The following is a 27,228-nucleotide window of genomic DNA, read 5'->3' on the forward strand; positions in this document are numbered from 1 at the left end:
CAGAGACTCAGATTCAGAGACTCAGATTCAAACTCAGACTCAGAGACTCAGATTCAGACTCAGAGACTCAGGCTCTCACTCTGACCTGATGTCTTTCAGGAGAACGGGATTCGCAGGGAGCAGGAGAGGAGGAGGAAGCAGCAGGAGGAGGAGAGGAGACACAGAGGAGATGACAAGATAAGTAAGTCCAACTCTGTCATTCCACCTTAAACCTCCACCTTAAATCCAGTCTGCAGCGGTACAGGTCCTGTGACTCAACAGCAGAAAAGTGTGAGGAGCAGCTGGTTCCTCAGGTGTCCCGCCATCTGTGTTTAGGTCCTTTAGACCAGGACAGAGACTGTGGACTCTCTTGGTCCCTGAGACACCCCCCCCGCCCCCGGTCTGAAGACACTTTGTCTCTGACTCTGGACGCAGGAGAGGTTCATGTAGGTCCAGAGACCAGCTGCTGACAGTCCAGTTGTGTCTCTGCAGACCATGTTCTGAAACATGTCCACCTGTCGTCTCCAGTCAGGAAGGACGTGTCCAACCAGGACGGCGGCTGCATCATCGACAACCTGCTGGCTGAGATCAGGAATGGCTACAACCTGAAGAGGACCAGACCCCGAGCCGAGAGGGGCGGCAGACTCCATGGTGAGGACTGTGCTGGGCTTGTTTAGTCTCTGACCTTTGACCTTTTGTCCCTGAATCTGTGTTTGACTGTGTTGTCGTCAGATCATCCTGGGGTCATACAGAGGTCAGCGGCTGTGGACGAGCCCTCAGGCCCTCCAGAGACAGTCCAGGTTCCCACAGATCCACCATCAGAAACGAGACCAGAACCAGAGACGGACAGCGTCCCCACAGAGACCCAAAACCTCCCTGAACACGCCTCCCCTCCTGCTGCTGACACGGAGGGGGGCCAGAGCCAGACCAGATTCCAGGACTCTGAGGTGGACTCTGGTCCTGACTCAGAGACTAGAGTCGGAGCTCCTGCAGGAGAGGAGGAGGTCCAGCTCAGACCAGAGGATCCAGGAACAAAGCAAGATTTAAACAAAGTAAACAGGAACGAGGAGTCTGAGTTTGAGGAGATCACATCGTTAGAGGCCAGAACACCCAACCACGATGATCCAGATCCTGGTCCAGACAGACCAGCAAAGTCCAGGACCGGTTTAGCAGGTAAAGTCTGGGTTGTATTTATTTGTTCAGAAACACAGTTTTATTGTACAAGCGTCAGACTGAGCAGAGAAATGAGCAGGACAATGTTTGATCAGTTGTGTCTACAAACCAACCAATCAGAGCTCTTCTTTGACCTGCAGGAGCCGACGCCCCCTCTGGATCCAAACACTCAAAAACTAAGAAAGGATGTGTTTCACACTGAGGTGAGTCGCTTCAACTGAGCCTCAACCTGACACTGGTATCACACTGTGCCCTGAGCTGAGTCTCTCAGGCTGCAGACTGCTTCCCTTTGGTTATGGTGAAATTTAGTCCATACAGTCCTCAGCCTGAGAGTCTGAATTCAGGGTGTAATTCAGATGATTTACTTTACTGATGTTTCTTCTTCTGTGTTTCCTGTCCAGATGGACAGAGGATGACTCGTCTCCACGACAACAGGACTGAATCTGTTTTCATGAAACATGAAAAATAAAAACAGGTTTAGTGTTTTTAGAAAAATATTTTATTTCTCTGTTTAAAGTTAAAAGTATGTGTCACCTGAGATTCTTCACCATTATTATCACCTGTTTCCTGAAGTGACTCGGCTTTAATCCACTGACCCTCCACAAACCTGCTGCTCTTAATCTGGTTTGATCTGGATCCTGGATTTATTCAGGTTTCAGTTGTTGGATTTCACTCGAAGATCAGTGAACACTTATTCTCATAATCAAATCATTGTTCCAGATGTCAGACAGTCCCAGTTCCAGATGTCAGACAGTCCCAGTTCCAGATGTCAGACAGTCCCATGTCTGACCTTGACTCTGAGAAATGATAAAATTATTAAGTGATCAATAGATTAAAGAAGAAAATAATCAGCAGATTAAACAATAATGAAATAAAAAAAGAGCAGCAGCCTAGTCGTCATCATCATCATCATCATCATCATCTCTTCAGACAGAAACACAGTGAGGACGAGTCGCTGAATTGAGCACATACCAGTAATCCTCCCGTCCTCCCGGTGTGAGAACAGATTCAAACAGTTTGTTTCGAAGGTTTGAGGATTCAGCTCTGAAACAGATTCATGTGTTTCATGTTGTTAACGCTCAGACAGTTTGAGCTGGAGTCAGATGTTGTGTGTTGCTACAGGAGAGATGTTTAACACTGAGTTTTACTAGAATGTCAGTGAGATGTTTCCTTCCTGTTTGAACAGAAATCGTCCCTTCACAATAAAACCAGCTGCTGTTCTGTAACAGAAAAGTAGTATTGCATCTGATGTGTGTGTGTGTGTGTGTGTGTGCGCGCGCTCCTAATGACCACTTCCTGTGTAACTGTATATAATCAGTGTTAATGTCGGTGTTTAAGCTGCTCCTTAATCCTCTGTTTATCCTAACGGTCGTTGTCCTGACAACCTGGACTCACTGCAGCAACAGTAACTACCACGGTGGAAATGCTGTTACAGGTAGAGGCAGCGCCCTCCAGTGTCTCATTCATTAAAGACACGTGAACAGTGAAACAACATCTCACAGTTTAGAGAACCAACAGAAGGAACCTCAGGGTGGAACATCTCTGCAGCTGAACCACTTCAAACAGAACCCCTGACCCCTCATTATCATGATCATTATTATTGTTATTGTTATTGTTGTTGTCATCATTGATCGTTTCAACGGTGCTGCTCTATGTAAACAGTGAGGTGACGTCATCCCAAACCGGAGCCTCCCGTCCTGATGAGACCGTGAGCTCACATGACAGGATAAAATATGAGATAGGTTATTATTAATAACAACATGGATTATTGTGTGTGTGTGTGTGTGTGTGTGTGTGAGAGAGAGAGACGGTGAACCTGCAGCAGGTTGATCAGCTGAAGATTCGTTAATTTACCGACACCGGAAATCAGCATGCCTTCACAATAAGAGCACAGTGAGAGGAGACCGGGCTGGTTGAAACACATAGTAGCTGAGTGTTGACTTATTCTGTTTCCACGTGCTCCTCACCGGTCTGAAGACACTGGTCCAGACCTGGTCCAGACTCAGACTGTTTTTCAGTCTAGGCTGGATGACGGACCAGGACCTCAGGGGCCAAAAGGCTTCATGTCCACAGTAGCCTCACCACCACCTGGAACCAGTTTCCCGCCACCTCTCTGGTCTCCCGCTTTATTAGGAACAGAACATTGTCAGGTGTGCAGTGATTCAGACATCTGGGACCAGTCAGATTTTATCATAAGGCTTTTATTTTGAAGGCTCCGGTGGCGCTCTTCCTGTGTCGTGGTCGTTAACGCGGTGCGTCTTGACGCAGCGGGTGGCAGCTGGTGCGTCAGGAGGAGACGGTCAGAGAGAGATGCCATAGCAGCATCACCGGGAGGATTTCATCTAGTCTTGGTCCGATCCGGTCTGAACCCGTCCGGACCGGCTCCGCTCCGCTCCGGGACGCCTCTCATGCTTTGTCCGCCTCGCAGCGCGTCAGTCCGGGTTTTAATCGGCGGAGAACAGCGGCGGAGCGGCGGCAGCATCTGGAGCAGAGGTAAGAGCTGCAGGAGGGGGAGGGGGGCAGGGCGTGGAGGAGGGGAGCGGGACCGGTCTGTCCGTCTGTCTCTCTGCCTGTCTGTCAGTCTGTCTGTCTGTCTGTCTCTGTCTCCTCCGTTACCGGAGCCTCTCCGCGGCTCCAGGGCGGAGAGGCTCCTCCTGTCCGGCCTGCAGCCGCGGATGAGGCGCTGAGGCCCGGCGGGTTATCTCTGACGAGCCGCTACACTTCATCCAGCATCCTGTGTGTGTGCGTGTGTGTGTCATGGGTGTGGCTCGGTTCAGGTGAGCTGGACTGAAGCATTTTATTGATGGTGATGGTGATGATGATGATGTCAAAGAGCTGAACAGGTTGACCCGCCCCAAGGACACGTGCAGGGACAGCAGTCAGGTAAAAGAGGCTGCAGTCATCGGTCACGTGACGTGATCCGTCATCAGTGACCTGTCTCACCTGTGTCTCTGCTGTGTGTCCATCAGGACAGAAAACAGGAAACATCGAGAGGATAAAACTGAAATGATTAAAAAACAGAGCTGCGGTTACAGATGTTATTAATTTAACCTGCTGATTATTATTGATCAGAAACACCTGTCACTGCGTCTCCATGGAGACTGATTCACTGAATTCCCCAATTAACAAAATAATTCCTGATTGATGGTCTGTGCATCCACTGATCTGCAGTTTTACAGTTTTACTTTCTGCCTAACAACTGAAACCTGAAATTAATCCACAAATCTGAGTCTAGGTCCAGGTCCAGGTCCAAGTCCAGGTCCAGTCCAGATCAGACTAGATTAAAACCAGCAGGTTAAAAACAGGACTGAAGCTAATAATTATTTTCATCATTGATTAATCAGTAAATTATTGTCTCTGAATCATTTGCTCAATAAAATGTCTGTTACAGAAAAGTTGAAGTCTTCAAAGATCTTTTATTTTCTGATCAACAATGTAAAACCAATAAAATGATCAATTATCCATCAATAAGACCGAGGACAGTAAATCTTCACTGCTGAGAAGCTGTTTGTTTTTTTCCTTTAACAAATGATAGAAACTATTTAATGAGTATCAAAATACTTCATGATCTGTCAATCGATAATTGATCAGTTGCTGCAGCTCTTCAGTTAAAGGAAGAAGAGCTGAGTCAGGAAAAGGATAGTTCATAGTGAACAGATCATAGTGAACAGTTCATGGTGCACAGGATCGTTGATGGTGTTCTTCCCTCACTCTCTGTCTGGCCTCCATTTCCCAGGATGCTCTGTGGTTTCCCAGCAGGCCTGTTAAGATGAGTGTGACATCATGGTTCCTGGTGAGCAGCTCAGGCACTCGACACCGCCTCCCAAAAGAGATGATCTTTGTGGGCCGAGAGGACTGTGAGCTCATGCTGCAGGTGAGATGTCTGTAGACAGGTGAGCTGGTCTGTAGACAGGTGAGCTGGTCTGTAGACAGGTGAGCTGGTCTGTAGACAGGTGAGCTGGTCTGTAGACAGGTGAGCTGGTCTGTAGACAGGTGAGCTGGTCTGTAGACAGCATTCTCACATTAAGAGTCTGGAGTTTGAATGTGTGTTTCCTTTTATTTTTTGGACCCTGAAGATGAAAAAATTATATTTAATGTTTGATTCTTCAGTTTTCTCCTGAAATGTTTTTTGTAAATTAAATATTTGTATGAATCTTAATGTTTTAAAGTGTTTCTGATGATGACGTCTGCTCTGGTTGTCCTCTGTGTCCTCAGTCCCGCAGCGTGGACAAACAACATGCTGTCATCAACTACAACCCAACTACTGACGAACACCTGGTCAAAGACCTGGGCAGCCTGAACGGGGTGAGACAGGAACTGCTATACAACAAACAAACAACCCGACACAACAAAGTGACAAAACCAACCACACAAACATGTCAACACGTCAACAGTCATGGTTTTGACTTAAAAAAAAATCATAATTCTTTAGTTTGTTTTTATTCTTTTTCTAGAACGTCTGGGCTTTCGTGCATTTTAGCTTCAGTTAAAACAAATGAATGAACCTGACATTTACGTTGTTGTTGTTGTTGTTTTCATTGTTCTTCAGACATTTGTGAACGACCTGAGGATTCCTGATCAGACCTACATCACCCTCAAACTGTCCGACATCATCCGCTTCGGATACGATATCCTTCAGTGTGTGTGTGTGTGTGTGTTACTGTGTGTGTTACTGTGTGTGTTACTGTAGTGGCGTGTGTTTTCGATGATGTCACTGTTGTTCTTAACCTTCTCTCCACATTCTCATGTCTACGTTCTGGAGAAGAGTCAACACAAAGTCCCAGAGGAGGCTCTGAAGGTCAGTGTGTGTGTGTGTGTCTAATGTTAAAGCTGTGGTACTTGTGACATCATCACCACTTCTCTTCAGCAGCCAGAAGGAAACAACAACACTGTAAGAGCTGTAACCATAGCAACGCAACCTGTCACTGAGATAATGCTACTTTTTTATGAGGGTAAAAAAACACCACGAAGATGTGTGTGTGTGTGTGTGTGTGTGTGTGTGTGTGTGTTGCAGCATGAGAAGTACAGCAGTCAGCTGCACATGAGCTTGAAGGTTTCAGAGAAGAAGACGGAGCTGGAAGATCGAAGCAGAGCGGAGAAGAGTCAGAGCAAGAGCCTGACACAAGGTACTGGTACTAAAAATAATACTATTAATAATACAGCAAAAATACTGTGAATAATACTACAATCAATACTACAACCAATAATACTGTAAACAACAAAGTCAGAGCCTGACATAAGGTTATATAAATATTACTGCAAATACTACAAAAAATACAACAAATAATACTACCAATAAAGCAACAAGCAGTGAGGTATGTAACTGTCGCCCCCTGCAGGTCAGTTTGATTCCTAACCAAAAAAAAAATACTTTAAACATGGTCATACGTTTATTTTGAAAGGTTGAGGTTTCCTGTGCGAGGTTACTGTGGGAGGTCTCTGTTCACAGCTGTTTGTCATGAGAAGATGAATGAACTTTGTGTTTGTGTCTCTGATGCTGATCTGAAGTAAAATGGAGGCTGATCATGTGACACTGTGTTTCAGAGGCTCCGGTGTGTCGGCCCACTCCTCTGTACGGTCAGCCGTCCTGGTGGGGAGAGGAGGATTATGGGAGTAAAGTTCAGACCAGCGATGAGCCACATCCAGGTAAAAAAACAAAAATCTGACGAGCTCGTTAAAGTTGAGATTATATGATCATAATATTCCATCAATCCGAGTGACATCAGATGGGAAGTTCAATATTTAGATTCTTGTTTTGTGTTGATCATTTACTGGCAGCTCTTATTTTGAAGTGATAAAACCATTACATGATATCATGACCTCTCATTGGTCCAGACCATGTGTACATCCATCACTAACGTCTGTGTTTCCTCAGACGGTCACAAAGACGCGCCGTCTGTGGACCCGGACTTTCCCGGATCCGTGTCAGACCCCCAACCAAAGACCATCTTCCCCTCATACCACCGTGAACCCAGCTACTTTGAGATCCCCACCAAGGACTTCCAGCACCCCAAAACCTCGGGGACGGAGCTCCACGAGATCCCCACCAAGGACACTGACGCGGCCCCGACTCCGCCCACCTCGACCCCGCCTGTCGTTCAGAGCCACGCCTCCTTCACCATCGAGTTCGACGACTGCATGCCCGGTAAGATCAAGATCAAAGATCACGTCACCAAGTTCTCCACCCGTCAGAGGAAACAGCAGCAGGCTCCGCCATCTAAGACGACCATCACGGCCACACCTGCAGAGGTGATGTCGGCAGAGAGCAAGGTGGCTGATTGGCTGGTGCACAGTGATGTCAGCATGATGAGGAGACGTCCGATGTGTGAAGACGTTTACAGCACCAAGAGCGACCTCGCCATGAACATCAAGACCCTCAAAGGTCAGAGTCCACTTAGTGTCAGCATCACGCTGCAGACATAACCCAGGTCCACTTAGGTCCACTTAGGTCTAGTCTGGTGTCTGTTGGTTCTGGGACCTCATGATGGAGTCTCTGTCCACAGGTTTGCTTCTGACAGATGAGTCCTGCCACCAACTCGTCAAGTACCGACACTTGGTCAGGACCCGTTAGATGTCCAGTGTTCTCTGTTGTAGAACTGCAGTACAGTCAGCTGACGGGTTCTGGTTTACATGCTCAACAGGTCACAAAACACCTTAAGTTAAGACTTTCCTTAAAGTCTGAGTTAAGGTTTCCTTAAAATAAAAACAGTTGCCCGAAACAAACTTAAGTCATCTCTTTAAGGTTTCGTTAAAATTTAAGGTTTTCTCCTTGCTTAGTCTTATACTTAAGGAATCACTCAAAGTCACTTAAACCGTTGCACAAAAGACCTTAGAAAACAAAGTAAGAAAAGAAACTAAACTGTAACATGACCAGGTTTATGATGATGTTCTGCGACCAGGAGACACCCTTAACGACGCAGTAGAATTTAATCGCTGTAAAATCTCTTTCACTGCTGAAAATAACTTAATGTTTTTCCTTAACAAAGGAAACCTTTTAAGAGTTTCTGTGCAACACCCTTAAATAACTCCCCCAGCTAAGGACAAATTAAACCTTAAGGGTCAGAAAGGGTCCTGACCCAGCGTTTGTGACGAGTTGGGGATGAGAACCTGTGGGAACCACGGGCACCTTATCTCAACTCCACCGGGACACACTTAGATGTTTCTAATCCTCAGAGGATAAACCTTAGCCCCGCTAACATCTCCTCCGTCATCAGGTCAAAACATTCAGTCAGATTTCTATCACAGTTTCTGATCTCATTCCTGCTCTCCACAAGATGAACCCTTTAGATCTGAATGACTCCATGATGTTTCCTCTAGTGCCCCCGTCAGGACAAACCTATGTTCAGCTCCACTCCTGGTAGAAACACATTTATCATGGACTTCAGTCAGATTGAGTTACTGGTTCAAAGCAGCTGTAAAACTGGTCTTCAGCTGTCACTACGTTTAAATCAGGGTGGAGCTGAAAGCTGAAGACTGGACTGTTGATTCTCAGTGGGATCATCAGGTCTGATGATGATGCCTGATGTTCATATCAAACATAGTGATAACATATTGATCAATGGTTGTATCTCTTGTTGTCAGGTCACCATCATGAGGATGGAACCCAGAGTGACTCTGAGGACCCGGTTCTTAAAGGGAGGAGTAAATCCCACCACTCAGTCCACTCTCACCACTCCGTCCAATCAGAGCAGTCAGAGGCGTCCCAGCAGACCGTCCAGTCAGGTCAATCTGTCCACTGTCAGCCACCTGCCCCGACACAGAAACTCCACCAGCCACTGCAGTACTCTCCGCCCAGACCAGCCCCACCCTCACCTGTGGCCCCTGAGCGGCCCCTGTCCCAGAGCCCTCCTCAGGCTCCATCTCCCACTATAGAGACGCCCAAGCAGGGGCCCCCGGAGCACCTCACCCAGCAGGCCTTCATCATCGAGTTCTTCGATGACAACCCGCGTAAAAAGCGCTCACAGTCCTTCACCCACAACCCCGCCCATGCTGACTCGTACTCCGCCCTTAAGGCCAAGCTGGAGCGGCGGAAAGGCGGCGAGAGGCCGGCATCCGTGCACGGCCATATCCCTCCCACCCAGCAGGTGACGGTCCCTCTGAAAGGACAGAGTCACGGTGGACCCCAGAGATCAAGCTCTCTGAAGAGGGAGAAAACAGAGGGGGAGGCGGCCTCGTTAAGTTCCTCCTCTCGCTCGTCCTCGGGCATCGTCATCAGACCCTTCGGCAGCGTCGGGAAGAAGTCCAAACTCGCCCAGGAGTTTGCAGCTGAATTCCTGAAGGATTCGAGTCAACAGGATTCCTCCCCAACCAGGGACAAGATGTCACCTCCACCAATGTCTGCGCCACCGGTGATGGTGTCGCCTGCTCATGCAAGGATTCCTTCCCCACAAGAACCCCCAGCACTGTCTTCAGTCTCCTACCCATCCTCACCCTTTCAGCCTCCAGCAATCTCAAAGTCCTCCATCCCCACCAATGCTGGACAGACTTCCTCTCCGGCCCACTCCTCTGGACCTCACTCGTCCTCCATGCTGCCTCTGGGCGTCCGAGCAGGAGACATGAAAGGTTCCCAGAGGACGGTGAGGAATGAGGAGGACGACAGTCTAAGTGACGCCGGGACCTACACCATTGAGACGGAGTCGCAGGACAAAGAGGTGGAGGAGGCTCGCAACATGATCGATCAGGTGAACTCACGGTGGCCCTAAAGACCCTGAGTGGTTTTAGTAAAGTAACATTCATGGTTCCTACAGTTGGTGGAGAAAATCTATGTGTAAAACTTCCTGCGTCATTAAAAACTGGCCCGGGTTGGTTTGACATCAGATGGTTTATTTAAAAAATGAGGAAACCTTTAGTTCTTGTTACTGCTGCTGCTGGTGAACGAACAAACACATACAGAGTTAGATATAATGCTATAGTGTTATCAAGTGTGTTGCCCACACCCCCCATCCCCCACCCACCACCACCATCACCACCTTCCCCAAGCTGGGCGGTCCACAGTAACATTGATCTAAACACAGATCCTGGACCCTCAGAACTGCCTCGGTCTTCATGTGAGACGTGTTGATATAAACAGAATATTTTAATTTGCTTTAGAGATGCATGAAACCTCTTGTCCTTCTTGCTCCTTCCTGTTGCCATGGTCCTGCCCCCCCTCCTCATGCATGCCCTGTGCTCTGACAGGTGTTTGGTGTCCTCGACTCTCCAGAGTACAGTGGTGTGAACACAGGAGTCTATAGACCTGTAATAAATGATGGCAAGGATGAGCAAGCTAACCTGCCTAGTGATGGTAGCACTGTGGACCCGTTGCATGGCTTTATCCCAGCTGCTATCAGCGGCCCCCCAACAGGCCCCATACAGGTAAAAACCACCGGAAAACTGAACCAGAACCTGGAAAAACATCTGTGTAGCATGTTCTGATCCCAGTGCATGCAGACTGGTGTTCCCTCAGTTTCTCCTGTAACATGTCCTGTTGGACTATGGTTCAACATTTCTATTGTCTGGTAATGTTGTTCATCACCTTCTGTTTCCCAGGTTCCAGCTGCTATTGCAGCAGGTCTGGAAGGACCCAAGTGGGTTTCCCGTTGGGCCAGTCTGGCAGACAGCTATGCTGAATCTGGTTCCACTCCACCTCAAGGGGAATGTCTAGAAGGTGCTGTGAAACTTCTGTTTGAGCCTTTTGTTAGAAAACAACATGAATGTGATCAGTGAAGGGATGAGTATCATACCTTAGACTATTGACCTGTTTTAACCTGAGATCTGTACCTGGATCATGATCTGCTGTTACCCGCAGGTAATGAGAAGTGTTCTTGTTGTCTCAGTTTTGCCTGCACTGTGGTTGGACCTCCAGATGTGGTCTGGCTGATCCAGTACTATAATATTAAAAAGACATTGTCAGATTGCTGACCTGGTCTCAGCAGAGAGCAGATCATGTGGACTGATCGTAGGTTTAGGGTAGAAAAATCAAGCATCAGAACCTGAAGTGTTCATTATAGAAAAATAAATAGACAGTAGAAGACACTGATCTGAAAAGTTGAGAAATGTGACTAATTTTTTTTGTAGATTTGCGCTTCATGAGCCGCTCGATGGGAAGTTACAGTTACGACAACTCTGAGTCCGAGTCCAGCCACAGCTCCAGGACGAGACGGCTGCTGCCCCAGGTGCCTCCAGACAAGCTGGATAGTGTCGCCCCGAGTATCCTGATTCGCCATGAATCTTACCAAGGCCAGGAACCTCTGGACAGAGTCTCTGGTCCTCCACGCCCACAGGACTCCACCCAGCGCCTTTCCGTTCAGGATGATGTGGACCCAGACAGCCTGAGTGATGCCAGCCGCTCAGATGATGGACCTGTTTTAGAGAAAACAAAGAAGAATCAGGCCAGGACCGGAGCCATGTCTCCAGGTGCCCCTGGTTCTCAGTTTAAAGGTCAGGAGAAGGTGTCTCCATCCACCAAATCCACCTCCTTCTACATCGGTTCTGAAGACCATCCAGGCAAATCTGACCAGGCTCAAAGCCCGTTACAGCCTGAGAGGACAGAAGAACCCCCTGCAAAAACTCCGCCTACCACAGTCTTGATCCGACACCTGAGTGGACATGAACCCAGGAGGACAGGTGTGAAACCCAACAGCTCCGCTCCAAACCTCCAAGCACAGGACAAGGACTCTGTCCCAACTAAAGACGGCTGCATGTCATCGTTTGTCCGGCAGGAGAGCTTCACCAAAGACCAGCCCAGTGACACTGTCCAGATGAAGAAACTTCCCCACATCTCCAGCCACCCATCCATCAGAGACCTGGAGCAGAGGAGGGAGAACATCCAGGACACGCAGTCCTTCCTTCAGGAGGCCGAGGGAACTCTGTCCTCTCTGGATACCAAGTTCCCCTCGTCTGGTTCAGGTCGCAGCTCTAAGAAAGGGGGCTCCTCCAGCCACGTGGACGACTCCCTATCTGGAGAGTCAGATGTGGACACAGCAAGCACTGTGAGCCAAGTGAGTAGCAAAAATGCTCCAGTGAGCTCTGCCTCTAAAAAGCGTCCCACAATCAGCAGCCTTCAGAAGGAGAAGTCCTCCTCCAGCCCATCCATCCAAGAGAAAGGACGGCAGCTCACCGCCCGCGAACGGCTGTCTGAGAAACGCCGAAGCCAGGCGACTACTGATACATCAACTAAGGCAGAGGCAGCGAAGCGCTTCCAGATGCGCCGCAGCGCAGGGAACCGTGGTTCTCTGGATCTGTCTGAGGGCCAGCAGGGTTCTGGTCCACACTGGACTGAAACTACATCATCTGACCATGAAACTTCCCGTCCATCCAGCCGCAGCAAGAAACTGATCGCCCCCCTTCAGAAAGAAGACAATGGAAAGATGCCTAAGACGGCAACTCAGCAGGTCCTGACACGTTCCAACAGTCTGTCAGCACCACGGCCAACCCGAGCATCCATGCTTCGTCGAGCACGACTGGGCGAGGCCTCAGACAATGAAGGTGCTGAGACTGACCGGGCATCCCAGAATTCTGACAATATCACTACACCGGCCAAAGTTTCCGCCGAGGGGAAGAAGCTGTCCAGGCTGGACATTTTAGCGATGCCAAGAAAGAGGACCGGCTCCTTCACAGCTCCCAGTGACAACGAGACATCCTCCACAGGTCGGTCCGGGTTTTCCAATCGGAACTCCGAGTCCGTTGCCACCACCAGGAAGACATCGGTGGGCGACGCCCGGCAGGCAGCTAGCAAAGGGAGTGGAGCTTCGGGGAAGCAACCACTGACCCGTACCCGGTCCAGTGGAGCCAAGTACCCCAGCACTGGTGAGTCCTGACTATTTGTGTTTTCATGAATACATAATCCTGTTGTGGTTACCAGATTGTCTGCGTATCGAGGATTTGAACCTCCTCAACATCTGGACCAAGTAAGTTGAGTAAATAGAGGTCGACTCCGCTGCTACCTAGTCTGGTCTCAAGGTCTCCTTGTTGAATCGTGTGCTCTTGTGCATTTCCACGAGGATTTGCTGCATGTTTTAACTGACTGGTCATTTTTAACCACAGAACTGTAACATTTCAAACTCGCACAAAGACAAAGATACTCTGGTCTGATCATTGTCCTTTTGATTTAGTGATGCAGAAATTAACAAACTTTACCTGGACGATGAGGTTGAGGTAAATGTTCAGGCTCAGTACTGTGTCACTTCACTGGTATCAGTCCATGTCATTTCTGATAATTTTAAGTTATAAGTTTGGGTGCAGACACCAACATGATACTGCATCACACACCTGCAGCATTGTGGGTTAATGTGGACCAACTCATTGGGATTCATCACTGTAGTTTCCCAGCTGATCAGAGAGGAGCTACTCCTGAGATCAGCTGATCCAGGTTCATGTAGCTTGACGACCTCTCTTGTCATTGTGTGTCAGACGATACGACCCTGTGACGTCACCGATTTCCTATACAGAAATTTAATGGGGATATATACATATATAAATCCTCTGAATATATGGAGATATAAGTTATATAACATATATGAAATACACAGTAAAATTTGTATTAGTCTCAGACTTTCGGACATTTATAATATCTACATATATTAACAGGCTGTGGATGGATATATATTTATGTAACATCTGTCTACACTATAAACATACATACATAAATGTATATATTTCTACAGGCTAGATATATATGTCAATATAGGAAGTTCTAACAGGTTTCATATATAATTTTTAAAAATATGTTGTATAAAATAAAAATTTATATTTCATATTTGGAAATTCAATATATGTAAATATATTAAATTTTTGTGTTTTGGGTGGACTGAACCTTTTTCTACAGAACCTTTTTCCTTTGAACAAAAGAAGCCAAAGTTAAAAGTTAGATCTTAGTAGAAGCAGAAAACTGATCAGACTGATACTCACTGCTGTTACACGTTACCATGGTAACAGCTCAACAGCTGATTGGAGTTTTAAACACAGGAGAGATTCGCTGAGACCTTCAGGACTTGTTCTGGTATTCTGTAGGAAACATTTGGTCCCATGGAGTCTGCTGCTGTTGCCACGAAAACACAACCTCACAGCATCAGGTTCTGTTGTCTCAGTCATGTCTGGAATCAGGATGTGACTGTGCCCCGGTGTGTAAATCCATATCCAGCTTTCTGGGAATAGTAGTTGACCTCTCTGAACTTGTTTTGCAGTCTGATGTTCTTCAGCTCAGTGTCGCGTTGTTTGTCCTGATGATTGACCAGCTGTTGAAATAATCTACGTTACGTATTTTCAGGTTCCCGCCGCAGACAGAAGGGCTCAGACTTCTCCTCTTCCTCGGAGGAAGAATACGAAACCACTGCCGGTACTCCTAAAGCCAAACGCTCCTCCCATCCCTCCACCTCCACTCAGACTCCCCGCGGCCACCGGACGGCTGCTGCTAGATCCAAATCTGTGTCCCTGGAGACGGAGGAGGACGAAGACCAGAACGAGGTTGACCCCTACCAGAACTGGTCCACGCACAGCGCAGAGATCGCCAAGTAAAAAGACGATGAGACATGTAGAATCAAAACTGAGAGCAGATCAGTCAAACCTCCATGTTGACCTCTGTGTGTGTTTCCAGGCTCAGTCAGGACCTGGCCAAAGACCTGGCCATCCTGGCCAAGGAAATCCACGACGTCGCCGGGGACGGAGACTCGCTGAGCTCTGGCATGGGCACCACCACCTCACCCAGCTCGCTGCCCAACACGCCGGCCTCCACCATCTCCGCCAGGGAGGAGGTGGGCCATGAACCGCCAAACATCCCCCATCCCACCACACCCACCATACATACCACACATACCACAGCCTGTAAAACTGGGAGCACACTACATGATCACCAGACGTCAGTGTACCAATGATCTGTTGATTTAAATGTGGGACAGTCAATGGTTGTTACCTTGTTGTTCCAGTGTGTTCCCAGTTTAAATGAGAAACAGTTTCTATAGTTGTGTGTCTGTCGGCTCTTCAGACTGAGCCGAGAGTAAACGTCATGTTTGACCTTCAGGTTGATTGACAGGAACCTTCATCATGCTTTGGATTCTCATGATTCATTTCTCTGTCCTGCTGCACAGATGCCATCTTATCCATACTTACGTGGGGTTCGACCATCTCAGGTGTCTAACTCTGACTCATCACAACTCCTGCACTGTGGTTCCCCTCCACCACCATCCCACCCCTCCCATCGCTGATCCTAACACTCCCCTCTCACTGGTGTTGGATTGTTGTGAAGCACATTAGATCTTTGTCTGAATGAGTGGTCTGGTACGGAAGACCATTAACAACACAACCACTGAGTCAGCACAAAACAAGTTTCAACGGGGGTCAACTGCTGGTTATGAGGTGATGGACAGGTGGACCAACATAAGAACCAACATTAGAACCAGGTGGATCAACATCAGAACCTGCCCTCAATGCTTTTAAGGTTTGTTGGTTTGACTGACTGGTATTAGTCTGAAAGGACCAGGAATTAAATGCTGCTTCAGACAGGTGCACCAGAACCCAACCCGACCTGAACCTGCCTTAGCCCTATTCGACTGTACCTGCCCATTGTCAACCCAAACTAAATCTATTGAACTTTACCTGACACAACCTTCCTGACTAGCTCTCTTCTATTTTACCTGAATGGACTGGACCTGACCCAGTTTAACCCCGCCCCACTCTGCTCAACTGTCTCCTGCATCTCCTGACCCAGTTCGACCCTAGACGACCCTCTACCTGATGTAAATGGACTTACACTTATATAGCGCTTTTCTAGTCTTACTGACCACTCAAAGCGTTTAACAATACTTGCCACATTCACCCATTCACTCACACATTCATACACTGATGGAACAGCCATCAGGGGCAAAGTGCAGTATCTTACTCCGACCTGCGGACTGGAGGAGCCGGGGATTGAACCACCGACCTAATTAGTGGACGACCCGCTCTACCTCCTGAGCCACAGCCACCCCAAACCCTAACTCTACCTGATCCAGCTCTAACCTGCTCTACTGAACTCTACCCGACCTCTACCTTTCAGACTTGTGCCTGGTCCTGAGATCTGGATTGTCAGACTGTTTTGTTCTGTGCCCACTCAGTGGTTTTGTTGTTAACACTTCCATTAATGAACTAGTTTTACTGTTTGTGGGACAGTTCATGGAGCTGTAGCTGGTGACCAGTAGGATCCTCCTGCACTCCCACGTCTCCCTGATGTTTATTTGCTGTATCCCAGCAGAACTAAAATTCACTGCATACACTGTTGGCCTCCACCATCGCAGCTGCATGTTGACTTGGTGCATGTGTTCACGGAGCACCGCCATCACCAGCCAGCGGCTCGCTGGTCTGATAACCAATATTAAGAGGTCAGATCACAGGAGCCAGACTCCCTCTGCTCTCTTTCCAGCTGGTACAACATATCCCCGAGGCCAGTTTAAACTACCAGAAGGTTCCTCCAGGTTCTGCTGCCGTCTCGGACCTGGAAGCAAACATGAATGAGCCGGAGCCCGGTTCTAAGCAGCGCCGTCCGTGGAACCGCGAAGAGGTCACTGTCTAAACCCACTGAGGCTACGTTCACACTGCAGCTCAGTATGACGTTTAATGTGACAAAGGATATTTTGTGAACAGACTTAGATTCTGAACCATTTATTCAACACTTTACCTATAAATCTCTGAAACTACGACAAGTTTCAATCTTCAAACTGTCTGTTTCACTGAATAACAGATTATTATTTAGGCGTCCCACTGATCTTTTGAGGGTCGCATGGGGATGGAGCCAATCGCAGCTGACATTGGGTGAGAGGCGGGTACACCTGGATCACAGGGCTGACCCTTAGAGACAAACAACCAGTCACACCTATGGCCAGTTAATCTGCAGGTCTTTGGACTGTGGGAGGAAGCTGGAGAACCCAGAGGGAACCCACAGATGGAGAACCCAGAGGAAACCCGCATAGACAGAGGGGAACAGAAGGGCGATAGTTTAAGAATTATTTAACATTATTACATCACTATTATTATTATTATTATTATTATCCAGTAATCAATAATCATTTTAGCATCTTACTTGATCCGCTGCAGTAATACATACCCTGACATTTAGAATGCTAGCTCAGTGATGTGCAAGTATTAGCATGTTCCCAGCTGGCTAGTGTTAGCATGTTCCCAGGTGGCTAGTGTTAGCATGTTCCCAGCTGGCTAGTGTTAGCATGTTCCCAGGTGGCTAGTGTTAGCATGTTCCCAGGGACAACAACAATAAAACAAATAAAAGTTCTGCACCTGAAAACCTGCAGCGTGAACGTAGCCAAATATCTATGAAAGTTGACTTGACTGCAGCTGTTGCAGTTAGTTTTGGTGTGCTGGGAAACAGGAAGTGATGGTGTCAGTGTTGATGTGATGTCACAGACCTCTGAGGTCATCATGCCCCCTCCTCTGTCTTGTTCAGGTGATTCTGGATAACCTGATGCTGAACCCGGTGTCTCAGCTGTCTCAGGCCATCCGGGAGAACACGGAGCAGCTGGCTGAGAAAATGAAGTAAGGAGACCCTTGATGACTCTGTGGTGTTTCTGTTCATCGTCAATAATCAGGACAAAATTATTTCAGTTGAGGCTCATTCAGCTCAACAAAGCTAATGTGTCAGAACCAGGTACAGGTTTCTTTGGGTCAGTTCATGTGTGGGTCCGGTTGCTCCGGGTTCAGGTCTGTATCGGACACTGTTTGGACCCGTTACAGCTGCCATGTTCCATCTTCATGCTAACCTCATGTTTCTCTCAGGGTTCTGTTCCAGAACAAGGCCGAGGTCTGGGAGGAGATTGAAGCGAAGATCAATGCTGAGAACGAAGTCCCCATCCTGAAAACCTCGAACAAGGTTCCTCTCAGACTCAACAATTGTTCTTAGTAACTCTCAGGTTTCATGTGAGCGCTGCTGGAACCTTCTGTTCTATGTTTGTGTTGCAGGAAATTACCTCCATTTTGAAAGAGCTGAGGAGAGTCCAGAGGCAACTGGAAGGTAACAGCAGATTTCATCCTGCTAGTGTTAATGAACACGTCCTGAAACAGGTGTGATTGGACAGTTACCATAAAAACAGCACAACACGATAAAACATCCAATCCCAGGTATTTGTCTTCCTGAGAGCCAGTGACAGGTGCACAGGTTTTTTTTTTTCAGCATTTCAATAAAGTTTTAATATTTTCTGTGTGAAACAAGCAGACTACAGACGATATGGTGCAGAACAGTAATTAACGTGATTTGCAGGGAGGTCGAAGGGTGAATAACTCACCTACAGTCTGTTTGCCCCGGTCCAATTCAGGTGATGAGGTTGTAAACTTGTAGATTTGGTTTGTGAGAAAAATTAATGTGAACCAAAATGCATCATTACAAACCAGGTGAGGACGTTCCCTCCCTCTGATTGGTTAGATTGTCTGGAGCAGGAAAGTAAACGCAGGAAGAAGGTGAGTTCTTCTGCTGGTGGGTCGGATCCAGATCAGAACTCCTTCACATTAAGAGACTTTGATTTAAACCTGTTCTGTGGGAGAAACCCAAACCACCCAAACCACCGAACAGCTGCAACAGAGCGTCCAGAGAGAGATCCACAGTGGGGCTAGGCGAGGCTAACCGTTTCCCCTTGCTTCCAGTCTTTGTGCTAAGCTAGGCTAATCACTTCTGGGATGTGTTGTTTTATTAAATCTGAAACTTCACTAGAGGTGGGTTGATAATTGTCCTCTTGTTCTTGCCATAGTAATAAACACTATCGTGGAGCCTGGTGGGAGTCTTCAGACTGCAGCCGTTGGGACGTCATCTCTGGATCAGACGCGACCGACCTCGAGGGAGAAGAAACCCACCTCCAAACCCCGTGGCGCCCCCCCAGCCTCCAACGCCAATGAAAGCACCAAACGACCACCTCGTGGACCCGACGGGGGCCACTAAATGGCCTGAGCAGGCCAACGTAGCACCTCTGGATAGTGACTGTGCATCCACACCCTCAGCTGCCTCTTTGATGATCCACTTTCTGTAGCCCCTGGAGAGGCGTAGTTCTGCAGAGGTAGTCTAGATCAGCTGGCAGCCATGTTAGGAGATGTAGCTGAACACAGACGTCAACTTATTGTGTTGTTAGCTTGAATGTGGCAACAGAAGTAATTTGTCTTCGGCCTCGAGTCATCAGCTGACGATTGTCGTTGGGTTGTAGCTCCTGGAGAAGGTCTGAACATGAGCTGTGTCCATTTTCAGGAGGCCACCTCCTACAGAGTCCACAAAGACCAAGTCTCAGACAAACATGGTCCAAACCTGCTTCTATTCGGAGGACTCCAGGTCCGACATCTGAGGTGGGGGGAGGAGGCCACTGAGTCTTCACACTGTAAAATGATAAAGGATGATTTCAGTCAGACAGGGTTAAGTCGTGGGTCAGTCGATGTCTGATCTGGTCTCGTGGTGAATCAGCTGACCACGAACCTGCAGCTCACTGTTTCACTGATTTCTTAGTCTTTTTATATTTTATAATCGTTCCCGCTCTTTTCTATCCTATCACTCATTAGCTGTGTCCCAGTTCAGGGACCCCTTCCTTCAAAGGATGTGGTCTACGAAGGCATGGCCTCCAAACAGGATTTCCTGTTCATCCTCAGCTGCTGTTTTATTTGTGGAGTCTTCTTCTCTTTTTGAAGAATGACTCGTCACTGCTGTGCAATGAATCTTGGGATAGGTTGGACCATGAAACAAAGGACACTCTGAACTGAGACACAGCTGATGTGTCTGTCTCTGCTTTGTGTCAATAACCACAACATTTACAACAACTTGCAAACCTTTGTGTCAAGTTTTATTGTGGTCTTAGAGACGAGGATCATGTCCTCCACTGTCCTCACCTGGTGAAGACCTAAACATCTGGATCACCTGTTGTCCCCAAACCCCTGACAGGTGTTCTACTTGTGTCCTATAGAAACTGAACACGGCTGAACTTCACCCTCAGACTGACTGACCTTGTGTCTTTGTGGACAATGTCATCTGAAGGAGACGGCCTCAGAATGGGACGCAGGTTAGCTGCAGAGATTGACTGATGAAACCTTCATGTCATCTTGGTGGAGTCTATCACCTGGACACATTGTGCAGGTCTTGATTTTGACCAGTGTGGTGTTTAATTAGTCTCAAAACTAAAAGCATCTAAAAACTGCGAGCGCACTGTCCATCGAGAGCATGGAGCCGTGATGAGCGCAATGTTTCAACACTCGCGAAGGAGGATAGGGAGAAGAAGGAGAAGGAAGAGACGAAGGAGGAGAAGAAGCCTCTCATGTACTGTGGCTCGCTGAGCAGAGATCGCTCCTTTGCGACATAGGTTTCCCGCCCCGGGATCTGTTCAGTGCGTTCGCATCACACAAACATGTTTTTAAGCGCATGACTTTTGCGACTAATAAAACGCCATTGACCAGGAGACGGTTTGTGTCACCTGAGCAGGAGTCTGTCGTTCAGGTGACTCATCCAGATGTCGTATTGTAAAGCACAGTATTTTTAACCCTTATCTGACCGATGCTACGGTCACACAGCTGCCGGTTTACAGCAGCTGGAGGAAACTGCTGGCGGTGTGGATGCATCTGAACCATCCAAACCTCATTGTATCCAGTCATCAGTCAGTAAGACGTATATAACCCTGTAGAACAAGCTCAACAACATTTAGTCGACGCTAAAAAAAGAAGCAGCTGCTTACTCCGCAGTTCAAATGTAAACTGATCAACTTTGTGCTTCGAGAATCTGTCACGTTGCATATGAACAGATGATCGCTCGTGTCCGTTTTTTTGTCTGTGTTCATGAAGAGACGTCAGGCGGTCCGACACGCCTCGGCCTCAGACACAAAACAGCTGCTCCACTCGTCTGTAAAGAGAGGATGTTTGACTGAATGTGTTTGCTGCCTGTCCTCTCTCTGTTTCTGCTGTGATTACTGTCCAACTTTAGCTGAATGTTGTGAGTGCTGAATGTCAAATGTCTGTTGACCTCAAAAACAGCTGATCCAACATGAGACGTCCTGCTGGTCCTTAAACGCATCGCCTCTCTGAGTCACAGTAAAACTGGACAATCTGCTCTCATACTATAGGAATAATGTAACCAACCTGTTCTTGATCGGTCGAGACAACTTCGTTAACTTGAGAACAAGTGCAGCTTTTGTTTCAGTTAATGTCAGATGATTAAAACAGGATTAAATTCTCCACAGAAAAGTCGTTCTCAGTCATCACGACTTCAAGGTAAAAGGTTCTGTGTTTGTCTCCAGAACAGATGAAGAGTCTCTGCTGACCATCAGTGGTGTGATTCTGCGAGTGTGATTGGTCCAAAGGTCAGAGGTCTGACTGTAGAAATTACATGTAAGACCATTACCTACATTACTGTCTTTTTCCAGAGCTTTCAGCCACATCCCACAGTCTTCACAGAGGGTTATTGTCTGATGACCCACCTGTTGTGACTGTGAGCTGCAGCTGACTGTAGACTCCTCTTTAAACCTGTTAAATTCAGTTGATCTGTTTTAGGCTCCGTCCACACGACTAAGTTTTCATCTTCAAACTAAAATGATCTCCATCCAGACTATCACACCTGAAAACTCACATACACGAGTGTTCACCTGCACTGAGCATGTGCAAGGCGGTGTAAACAGGAAGTAGATTGTATCCTCTGCAGCTGTAGCATTAAAACAGAGAATGTAAGTGAACAACAGCTGCAAAGACAACAAGGTCAGTGACACTGTCATTCATCATCATGTTGTATTCACCACTGGTAGTCCAGGCTGATGACAGCCAATCAGGAGAGACCCTGGCTGTGACCTCATCATTTACAAAGGTCCCACTTTCTGTCCAGACTACAATACAACCCCGAGTTTTCAAACTAAAACACAACCCGAGTTTTCAAAATAAAACACAACCCCAAAGTTGTCAAAATAAAACGCAACCCCAGAGTTTTCAAAATAAAACGCAACCCCAGAGTTTTCAGAATAAAACACAACCCCAGAGTTTTCAGAATAAAACACAACCCCAGAGTTTTCAGAATAAAACAACAGCAGAAGTTTCAAAACTTTCAAAATTAAACAACTCCAGGAAAGCTTCTGTTTTCGATGTTGAAAACTCTGGAGTCGTGTGAACGGAGGAGGAAACATAGAAGAATAGATGAGTTTTAAAATGAAAGCACTGTGGACGTCGCCTTAGAAAAGTGCTCTATGAATAAAGAATTTACATCTTTACCATCTGCTTAGCAGAGGCGGAGGTTGAGGTGAGACACCTGTGTAGAGTGTGTGTGTGTGTGTGTGTGTGTGTTTGTTCCTTCCTCCATGTGTTGAAGCAGCTGGGCCTCAGTGTAGAGACGCTGTACAGATGTAAGTAGAAACAGCAGCTGAGTGAAGTCCTGCTGATGAGCAGTGTGTGTTTAGCTTAGCTTAGCACAAAGACTGGGAGCAGAGGGAAACTGTTAGCCTAGCTGCTGGTTATTGTTGATTGGTGTCATCACTGGATCACTGAGCTGTGACCATGAAACAGTTAATGAGCTGTGTGAACACTGAGCAGGTCTGTTCAGGTGCCTTGTAGCTGATGCCCTCAGTGTTGTTTGACAGGCACAGTTGTCCTCTCTGTGGCTCTCTCCTCTGTTCTGTGATGGAGCTAGGATAACGTTTCTCCCTGCTTCAGTCTTTGTGCTAAGCTAGGCTAACTGGACTCGGGAGGATTTCACTCAACTGTGTTTGGCTGGAGAAACAGAATATTTTAGACTTTTATTTTGTAAAGTGCATGTTTCCTGTAGCTTGAGGCAGGTGAGAGTTTGAGGCTAGTTCACCAAATGTGCACTTTTTCATTTGACACACACCTGGTGGAGACAGGTGGAGTTTTATTTTTTCAGTCATGGTGTGTTCGTGCTCTGCAGCCATTGAGAATGTATTTATTTATCACCTGCCCACAACAAACCTGATTGGCTGTTGCTGTGATGATGTAACTGCTGCTGCTCCAGGTGATTGGTTACTTTTGTTACCATGCATGAAGCTGTAGAAACAGGCTGAATAGACCGTGGTTCATATTTACTCTGGATGTTTCCTTTTCTCAGAAAAAAACTTTTTTATGCATTCAATCGTGTGAAGGTCCTTTCAGAATAAAACCTTCCTGTTATTTATTCAGTTCAAATGATTTGCAGATATATGGACTCTCATGTGTTCATCATCAACAGGATTTCTTTGTATCACCATGTCATTTGTAATAAACTGATTTCATGCATCCTTTTGTATGATGTCATAATGACCAGCCTCCTGTTGCCCCGGTAATGTCTCACCTCTCACAGCAGTGTCTCTACACTTCCAACGGATCCATTGCTTCATCTGCACACATAAACCCTTCATTTAAAGGAGCTATATGTAATTTTAGCTATTGCTAGAAAGCTAATGTTAGCATTAGCAGCTTTACAAGAAACGTTGTGAGTTAAGCATCAAACTTCTTTCCCATACCACCAACAGCTGAAACAAACACCAACGTCAACTCATGTCTTCTGTTTAAGTTAGCATGCTAAAAGCGAGCTCCTGTCTCTATCACATATTTTCTCCTACTGAAGTTAGCATGCTAACAGCTAGCTCTCTGATACTGAATCACGGTAGTGTCCAGAAGTAGCTGCTGAGAGAACATATAACCTGTTGTCTTATAAACACAATGATGGCTGAAGCTGTTAATGTTAAAATTAGCTATGTAGCATTAGCACAACTTTGAAAAATGTTAGACTAAGATTCCCAGCTGAGAGCTGATGGGTTGTGCTAAAGTCCTCATCACTGTTCCTGAACAGAGACTAACGACCAGAACCGAACACACCTGCATCACATGACGTTTCAACAACCAATCAGGGAAGAGTTTGGATTTTATTCACCAGGACATGCACAGGGTCAGAGGAAGTACCTCCACACAGCAATTTCAAAATAAGAGCCTACAGTAGAATGCTATGTAAACATTCACAGAGAAATATTCTACAGCTAATCAATAATAATCAATCAATAACGACCAAAGGTTTCTTAAAGCTCTGTCTCTAAACCTGTTTGGACACACTGACAGAAGGACGTCTGAGGACATCACTCTGGTTCCTCTGGTTCCTCTGGTTCCTCTGCTCCTGCTTGAAGCCTCTCTTCATGGTGCTGCTGATGTACAGGAACAAGGTCTGGAGGAACAGACACATGGAGAACAGTCCTGAGTTTATCAGTGAGTCTGAACTCTTCATCAACTGATACAAACAGCTCGGATCATCACATCAATGTCATTGATTATTGGTTATTAGTTATTATGTTTGTTTTTCAAAGTGTGACTGTATCTTTAAAAGCTCAGGAAGAAAATATCTTTTAGGATCCAGAGGAAACAGGTTCGAAGGTTCAGTCTGGACCAGCTCCGTCTGGATTCTGGACTCTGGTGGACCTCAGACTGGTCTCTGATATTTGTCTTGAGTAGGAACCAATGAGCCACAGATAGAGGAAGGACAGTATTGAGAGACGGACCAGCACACTGTTGGTTTCAGTCATTTAGATCATGATTCAGTTCATTACTGTTTAAAATGAAAGTGACAAGTTTCCTGTTTAAAAAGTAAAAGAGAAACAAACAAACAAACAAACAAAGGGGTGGGAGGGGGTTGGGGGGGTCAAAGGTCAGGATCAGTTTGTTTTTCAGACCCTGATCATAAATTAACCTGTACCACCTGTACAAACATGATATAGGTACAGGGGGACTAACGAGGTCAGGGGGCGGAGTCTCCTGTCTCATAAATCACCTGGTTCATGTTATGAGTTCAATAAACAGCTGTTACCTTCCAGGCGTCCTCCTGCTCTGACGTCCAGCGCTCCTTCATGGCTTGGATAAACTCCGCCCCCACAAACTGCAGCGAGACAGATAGTTTGTTTGATGAACACATAGGTGCAGTTCTGGTTGGGCGGGGTTAAAGCAAGCACATAAGAAGTCAACAGTGGTCAGAGGCTGTGTTCCGTTCCACCTGAAACCACACCCACCAGTGATGTCACAGTGTGCTGCAGTACACTGTGACATCACTGCAGCAGGTGAGAAATTAAAGTTCCTCTTCATGAACTGAACCAGATGTTTGGTGGTGGACCTGAACGCAGCAGGTGTCTGACTAACCTCGTAGTATTTTGGCGGGGCGTCGTAGACGTAATGCTTCCTGCCCAGATCCAGGATCAGCTGGTCTAGACGCTCGTCCTGGTCGATCCTGGCAACGGACTTCTCGATGAAGGACATGATCCTGCAGAGAAACCAAGACTGTCACACATAGAGTGTGTGTGTATGTGTGCATGTGTGTGAGAGTGTGTGTGTTTGTGTGAAAGTATGAGTGTCACCTGAGTCCGTGGGCTCGCAGCTCTCTGCTGGCCCGCAGAGTTTCAGGATCGTCCACCTCTTTGAACATGAAGAAGACGTCTTTACACTCTGGGTGAGTCTCGAACAGCCTCCGAGGATAAGAAGAAGAAAACCTCCTCACTGGTTCTCACTGGTTCTATGTGGTCTGTTTTCGTGTGGTCTGGTTTCGTGTGGTCTGGTTCTATGTGGTCTGGTTCCAAGTGGTCTGGTTTCGTGTGGTCTGGTTTATGTGCGTGTGGTCTGGTTCTATGTGGTCTGGTTCTATGTGGTCTGGTTCTATGTGGTCTGGTTCCAAGTGGTCTGGTTTCGTGTGGTCTGGTTCTGTGTGGTCTGGTTCTATGTGGTCTGGTTCCAGGTGAACTGGGTCTGAAGGATGAGCTTGCTAGTTCTGAATGACCTCCTATCGACTGGGTTTTTAACCAGGCCACGCCCTCATTACCCACAATTCCACTGAGCACAGTGAGGACTGACCCGGTCCTCATGAACATGTGTCGTTACCATGGAAACAAACAGACAGGAACCATTTGCATCAGGTTTTGCATTGAACTGCCGTGACATCACACAGGTAAATATTCAGGTAATAAAACATCCAATAAACCTCCAGGGAGACTGAAACCAGAATGTCTGTTGGGGACAGAGTCTCCCGGTCGTTTCCGTGGAAACGCTGAACTAACGACTATCGTCACAAAACTATTATTTTGACAGTCGAGGCTCATAATATGACTTTTATTGTGAAAGTCTGTCCTCAGGGATCTGCTCTCCAAGGTTCTTTAAAGAATAAATCAGACTGAACCAGAACCAGAACCAGACCCCGTGTGCAGAGACCTGGGTTCTACCACAGACCCTTTAACCTGACATGTGATTATTGGATATTGATTGTCAGTAACTCACCTGACGAACATGATGACCCCCACCCTGCTGACGTCATCCTGGATCTCTCTCCAGCTCTGCTTGATCACCTCGCGGATCTGCGCGCTCAGACTCACCTGGACCACATCATCTTCACCCCCCCCATTCTCATCATCTCCCGGCGGCCAGGAGCGCGGCGCCTCCGCTGAGAGAGGGCAGCCCATTACAGAACACACCGTAAATACCACCGGGACTACACCGCAACTCCCGCCACAAACACGCCGCAGAATGCGCTTTAGTGTCGGCAGCGACACAGAAGAACCTCCGCCCTAAGATCCGCAGAAACAGCGGCAGGTCCAGCTGCTTCTGTCCGGGTCAAACTTCATCTGCTGCGGGCTGCTCAGAGTTTACAGCCCACTTTAAACCAGACATACGCACACACACACACACACGCACACACACACGCACGCACACGCACACACAGACACACACACCTTTCTATACTGTGGTGTTTATCAGTACTTATATATAATGTTTGTTCATGAAGTTACACACAGTTACAGTTACTGTGTTTCAAATCAAAAGTCACGTATTTAATTTATACAAACTTAACTTGTTAGTTGTTAGTTGTTAACCCCCCCCCCACACACACACACACACACACACACATTTCATTTGAATATATTATTGTTCTGTAAACAGTAAACAGTGTTCTGTAAACGGTGACAGAGTTGGGCAGGTTGATGCCTTCAGGGGCTGTAGGAAATACCAACACCACACTAATGGGATAGGTTGTTTGGCCTCTGTCAATCAAATCAGGAAAGACTCACACAGTCAGAGTCCAGCTGTTTCCTCACACAGCTGATAAGCGGATCGATTACTTTGATTTGTTTAGCCTCAGGTTTTTTCCTCTTTTATTTGTTC

At 47.1% G+C, this 27,228-nt stretch overlaps 3 protein-coding genes across 6 annotated transcripts in view; 2 read left to right on the top strand and 1 right to left on the bottom strand.

Annotated features, from left to right (window-relative positions):
* The window catches only part of LOC111645952 (inverted formin-2-like), a 15,934-nt gene extending 13,546 nt beyond the window's left edge, over positions 1–2,388 (top strand). For 2 of the 3 annotated variants that reach the window (XM_087170795.1, XM_087170794.1), the window contains exons 20-24: positions 100–181; positions 472–630; positions 712–1,152; positions 1,293–1,355; positions 1,554–2,388. In XM_087170795.1, coding sequence (XP_087026921.1) covers positions 100–181; positions 472–630; positions 712–1,152; positions 1,293–1,354 — 744 coding nt within the window. In that variant the 3' untranslated portion in view covers position 1,355; positions 1,554–2,388. The remainder of the gene's footprint in view (positions 1–99; positions 182–471; positions 631–711; positions 1,153–1,292; positions 1,356–1,553) is intronic. The other variant, XM_023395299.2, reaches the window with a different exon arrangement.
* A 1,222-nt stretch (positions 2,389–3,610) lies between these two features.
* On the top strand, positions 3,611–23,337 carry cep170bb (centrosomal protein 170Bb). Of its 2 annotated transcripts, XM_087170793.1 has the most exons (19): positions 3,611–3,645; positions 4,889–5,026; positions 5,368–5,457; positions 5,702–5,780; positions 5,892–5,950; positions 6,167–6,278; positions 6,697–6,798; positions 7,028–7,534; positions 8,734–9,833; positions 10,330–10,506; positions 10,681–10,798; positions 11,209–12,939; positions 14,399–14,642; positions 14,726–14,882; positions 16,526–16,663; positions 17,561–17,649; positions 17,890–17,983; positions 18,073–18,124; positions 18,855–23,337. In XM_087170793.1, exons 2-19 carry the CDS (start codon positions 4,922–4,924, stop codon positions 19,040–19,042), a joined length of 5,142 nt encoding a protein of 1,713 aa, XP_087026919.1. In that variant the 5' UTR covers positions 3,611–3,645; positions 4,889–4,921; the 3' UTR covers positions 19,043–23,337. The 2 variants fall into 2 exon arrangements, with proteins under 2 accessions (XP_087026919.1, XP_087026918.1); XM_087170792.1 differs by lacking the exons at positions 3,611–3,645; positions 4,889–5,026; positions 5,368–5,457; ... (1 more) ...; positions 5,892–5,950; positions 16,526–16,663 and having other exon boundaries at positions 6,115–6,278.
* A 610-nt stretch (positions 23,338–23,947) lies between these two features.
* On the bottom strand, positions 23,948–26,709 carry LOC111645951 (neuroglobin-like). The gene is made up of 5 exons (XM_023395298.2): positions 26,347–26,709; positions 25,437–25,544; positions 25,222–25,342; positions 24,896–24,964; positions 23,948–24,259 (listed from the first exon to the last, which is right to left on the bottom strand). Exons 1-5 carry the CDS (start codon positions 26,526–26,528, stop codon positions 24,131–24,133), a joined length of 609 nt encoding a protein of 202 aa, XP_023251066.1. The 5' UTR covers positions 26,529–26,709; the 3' UTR covers positions 23,948–24,130.
* Between the last annotated feature and the right edge of the window lie 519 nt (positions 26,710–27,228).

This window comes from Seriola lalandi, unplaced genomic scaffold, assembly GCF_002814215.2.
Source record: "Seriola lalandi dorsalis isolate HSWRI2012SDOR001 ecotype SW California unplaced genomic scaffold, Sedor1 jcf7180002054960, whole genome shotgun sequence".
NCBI classification, from domain to species: Eukaryota; Metazoa; Chordata; class Actinopteri; order Carangiformes; family Carangidae; genus Seriola; species Seriola lalandi.